Source organism: Crocodylus porosus, unplaced genomic scaffold (assembly GCF_001723895.1).
Source record: "Crocodylus porosus isolate Cpor-Errol unplaced genomic scaffold, CroPor_comp1, whole genome shotgun sequence".
Taxonomy (NCBI): domain Eukaryota; kingdom Metazoa; phylum Chordata; order Crocodylia; family Crocodylidae; genus Crocodylus; species Crocodylus porosus.
The window spans coordinates 4,356,009-4,360,611 of NW_017728910.1; the positions used below are offsets into that span (position 1 = coordinate 4,356,009).

Sequence of the window (4,603 nt, forward strand, 5' to 3'; positions counted from 1 at the left end):
GACAAAAATGCAACAAGTGAGGTGGGAAGAGTTTATACCAGGGGCGTCAAATCTACAGTCTGTAGGCTGGATCCAGCTTGTAGAACTGGTCTACCCAGCCCGCCATTAGTTCGGTGGGCTACTAGAAGTCCATGCCTTGGTTCCTAATGCCAGGCAGTAGCATGGACCTAGGGGTGTGCAGCTGCACAGAGCCATAACTAGCAGGGATCCTGGATTTCTCTGTTTAAAAATCCCGAATTCATGATTTAAAAGAAAATCCAAAATCCTTGTTCTTCCATAATTAAAATTAAATGCCACTATATATACAAGTATCAGTTTAACACAATGTTTTATTGATATACTTATCACTTTAAAGCAATTTGGAAGCTTACCTGTGTCTCAATCATTCTAATAAAATCAATTCTAAATACCAATATATTTTAGCATTTGATCTTGATTTTTTTTTTTACCCTGGGGGCGGGGGGGAAATCAGTACTCCCTGTTCCTTCCCTCAGCAGGACGCAGGTCCAGCTGCAGCTGTGTGTGCGCCACCCCCTTCCTCCACCCTGCTGCTTTGTGGCACTGAGCAGCCCTGATATGTCAGTGCCTCGCCCATGCTGTTGCTTCTTGCTCCTGAACCACAACCCCCTGGCCCTGCCAGTGCCACTCAATCTTGACCCACACTCCCCACCTCCCCAAGCCATGCTGGTGTCCCTCACTCCCGACCTGCAGCCCCTTGCTCCCGCACCAGCATCCCAGAAGGGGCCGCCAGCTGCCCCTGCCCCACCCCGCGCAGACTATAGGATGGTGGTCTGTGGGAACATGGCAGGGACAGTTTCCAGCATGAAGTATATGCAGCACACTGTGGTGAGGAAGCACAGGCAGCGGCTAGGGCACCATATGCTATCCCATGCCACTAGCTGGGGCTGGGGCTGGAAGGACCAGCACCACGCTCCACTGCAGACACATGAAGCTGAGAGCAGCTCTGGTCCTGGCCATGCTGCAGGCAGTAAGGGGAGGACAAGGGGATCCTGGCCCCATCTTGCCTGGGCCAGAGTGCAGTGGCTATGACTGCTCCAGTTCGTATGGGTGCGATGGCCCTGGCGCAGGCTAGAGGGAGAAGGAGGGGACAACACCTATAGCACTTCCTGCCCTGGGCTAGGGTTCCTATGCTATGCCAGATGGTCTGACCACCTCCGCTGCCTTCCCCCCGGCAGCATCTCCTTGCTAGCCCATCCCTGAAAGCATGGGCACAAGCCACACAGCTCCCCACCGACCCCTAAAGCCCACCCCCCCACACGCACACATGTGAAGCCCCCTGCCTCCCTTACAGCCCCAAGCAGCAACTTGCAGGCTGGAAGGCTGCCAGCCTACTAGGAGAAACCTGCAGCTTCCCATGGTTTTGTCCTTTAAAGGAAAAAAATCCATGCTTTTCTCCTTTAAGGCAGAAAATCAGCACTTTTCTGCATGAAACCAAAAACTCAGTTCCCCGGTAATCAGGAGGTGGCATGGAGTCAGTGGGCTCCTGCCCACAGTCATAGCCATGTTCATGCCATCGCATACCCCTGGCTCCAGCTCCATGCCACTACCTGAATGCAGTTTCATGCAGCCACATGCTCCCAGCTCTGTGCCTCCGTCCAGTCACATGTCCCTGGCTCCTCACCAATGCATGCCAATGGCTCTGTGCTACCCAAATGGGGCTCCATAAAGACATATGCCCCTGGCTCCTTACCAATGCATGCCCTCAGCTCCACACAGCTGCATTCCCCCAGCCCCACACTGATGCATATGGATCTGGCCCAGAAGGAGCCCCTGCAGCCTGGATCTGGCCCAGGACAAATTTGACACTCCTGGATTATAGCATGGACAAGGATTTCAGCAGAAAGGGTCAAGTTAGGGAGTAATTCTAACAATGTTCTAGTGGGAGAGACAGCAGATTTACAGACAAGGGAGTTGGAGGAGACCAGAGAGAATTTGAAATTAAAGATGACTCAAGATTTTTGGCCTTGGAAGTTTAGCTCTCAAGAAAAAAATCCAAGATGCATTTGAAATTATCTTATCAAACACATTACCTAGCTGAACTAAAGTATTTTACTGTATCTATCTTAAAAAAAAAAGTGGAAAGCCTAGAATTGCTCTTCTGTTACAAATGGCTCTTTTGTGCCATTCTAAAGTAGAAATGTAGTTGTACTGGGTGAAAACCAATGGAAGAGAGGATTTAGAGACAGCCTGCAGGCCTTCAGTGGCAAGTCTGCTAACTCATCTGACCAATCACTTCAAGATTTCTTAAAAACTAAATGAATAATTCAGCTTTTTACAACCTTTGAATGGCCATCATGCCCTTTTGTAATACATTGTCTCATTTAAAGGAACATTTGAAATATATTATGTCACGTACTACGGAATAACCCTTCTTTGACCAGTGCAGTTTTCTTTTGAGGTCAAAAAAGACAGTTGTAGGTAACAACTGTAGCTTACCAAATCACTGGACTAGTTTAAAGGAGCAATTCAGAATAGGTATCTTATCTCAGTTGTGCCAACTGCAATGACCCTAAAGTTTATGTGGGGAGAGTCAAACATCTAGCCCATCTGGCCTGCTGATCCACATCACCTGGACTGCTAAGCTCCTGGAGAAGCTGGAAATTCAAGAGTGAGGCATCACTGTGAAAATTCAAGGCATTGGGTCCCACTGGGGACACATTTCATGGCAGGAGGTGAACAACAGTTCTCCCCATCATCATATGCCCTGCTGTTTGAGGTGGGTCCAGATCTGGCTCATGAGGAGCCCTGCAGTTCGAATCCCAGCTCTAAAGGAACCGCTTTGGGGAAAATCAAAAGAACAAATCAATGTTCTGGACAAGTCACCTATGGTGGTGACCTATGGTCACCTGAATTATCGCATACCAAAACGCCATGTGACCACTAACCCAACTGTCAGCCTTATGGGCAAATCTAGAATTTTGAAAAGAGGTGTATACAGAACAACACATTTTTCTCCACTTAAAAATAAACCGGAAACTGTAGTAATATACAAAGACCTAGAACTGTATTATTCAGTTTAAGATGGAAGCAAAAGCAAATATAACTTCACTGGAATGAGTTAAAAACAAGTCTGCGGGGCTGTGAAATAAGAGCTTCATTTTTAGGAGCAGCTAACAAACAGCAGAATTGCAGAACAAACGTTAACTTGCCTGGTGGAACATCAAGATCATTAAAAAGAAGAGAGCATGGTTAACCCCTGTGGAATGAAGCGTTTAAAAGGGATGAGGCAGACAATAATGATCCATGAAGTCAACTGACTCCCTCAGCACTGCCTAGCTAATGATGCTGCTGCCGCTGCCAGGCAGTTGGTTTTAAATTTTGGGTGGGCCAGGAATCAGAGAGGGGTACGAGTGCACCACTGCACTCCCCCCGTTCCCCCAACTGGGTCTTATCAGCCTTCTTTGTGCCACCACAAGAGGCACAAGGAAGATATAGCAGGAAAGACAATCCAGCCCAAAATGTCAAACTAAAAAATGATAAACGGATACCAAAACATTGACTCACCAATTTAATACTCCGTGCAAATAAAATGATTCCAGCTACGGCCATTCCAGTACTGATGTTCTGCAGAAAACATTGTTTAAATACTTAACTTTTAAATCTCACACTTAAATGTGATTAACATTAAAATCACCTCCCCTGACACTGGACAAGTCCTCTGATTTGTGTTTGGGTTAACCCAGGTGGTTAAAATAACAGTAAAGGATTGTACTCAAACCCAAACACATCCAACTGAACTTTTCACAATGCTGGAAGTAACTAAGATGTTAGTAGGCAAGTTACTTACAGCAGGATTACTTAGGAAAACAGCACAGCTGTTTCGTAGGGGGAAAAAACGATTAAAACCTTTCAAATCTATCAAGAGTCGAGCAAGGTAGCTTTACCAAGCTCAAGTGACTCAATGAGATTATTTTTTTTAAATGACTGCCTGAATAGATAATTTTGCCTCTTTTCTAGGATGAGTTAGCTCTCTCAACTTCTCCTAGAAAAGACAGGCAAAATGATCTATTCGTATTATTATCATCACTTGACATCACGCTCTCAAAATAGTCTTAAGGACACAGATAGTAACGGGTACCTAAGAGAGGCCTTTTTCTTTCTTTTTTTTTTTAACTGATTGCCTGATACCTAATACTTCTCATGGGTCAGACATGACTTGTTTTGTTTTACAGCTTTACTAGGCCACATCCTGACCTAGCTTCACACCAAAAAAGTGGTGCTTTTGCACGAAAGCTTTTCTCCAAACATCTCTTTTAAACTAAGCCTTCAGAAATGACACCTCTCTCCCCCCCGAACACAATTCCCTCCCAAAGTTTGACAGTTGGAGGCGTCTGCTTAAGTGCAGATCCCAGAGCAAAGCTCATCCCAGTCACCCTGCTGATTTCATGCACAGCCGAGAGAGGCGGGGTCGGCAGGGACAGCCGGAGGCAGGATTATCCCTAGCCAAACCATCCTGCACCGCTCTGGTATCTACGCTCCTGGCAACACTGCCGCCAACCCTGACGGCAGGCAGCCGGTGTCCTGCTCGTAGAAAAGACTGCCGCGCTGTCCCTGCAGGCCCCGGCGGCCGAGCGTGCTGCCC

The 4,603-nt window shown here is 46.9% G+C and overlaps 1 protein-coding gene and 1 long non-coding RNA gene across 4 annotated transcripts in view; one reads left to right on the plus strand and one right to left on the minus strand.

The window, feature by feature from the left end:
• The window catches only part of CUNH3orf33 (chromosome unknown C3orf33 homolog), an 11,560-nt gene extending 6,965 nt beyond the window's left edge, over window positions 1–4,595 (minus strand). Inside the window, exons 1-2 of one of the 3 annotated variants that reach the window (XM_019532630.1) lie at window positions 4,526–4,595; window positions 3,526–3,585 (exon numbers count right to left, since the gene is read on the minus strand). In XM_019532630.1, the coding sequence (XP_019388175.1) occupies window positions 3,526–3,570 (45 nt within the window). In that variant the 5' untranslated portion in view covers window positions 3,571–3,585; window positions 4,526–4,595. Of the gene's footprint in view, window positions 1–3,525; window positions 4,269–4,394; window positions 4,499–4,525 lie in introns of those variants that run through there. The other 2 variants (XM_019532629.1, XM_019532628.1) reach the window with 2 other exon arrangements.
• The window catches only part of LOC109308367, an 18,767-nt gene that overhangs the window by 8,211 nt on the left and 5,953 nt on the right, over window positions 1–4,603 (plus strand). The window lies entirely within an intron of this gene.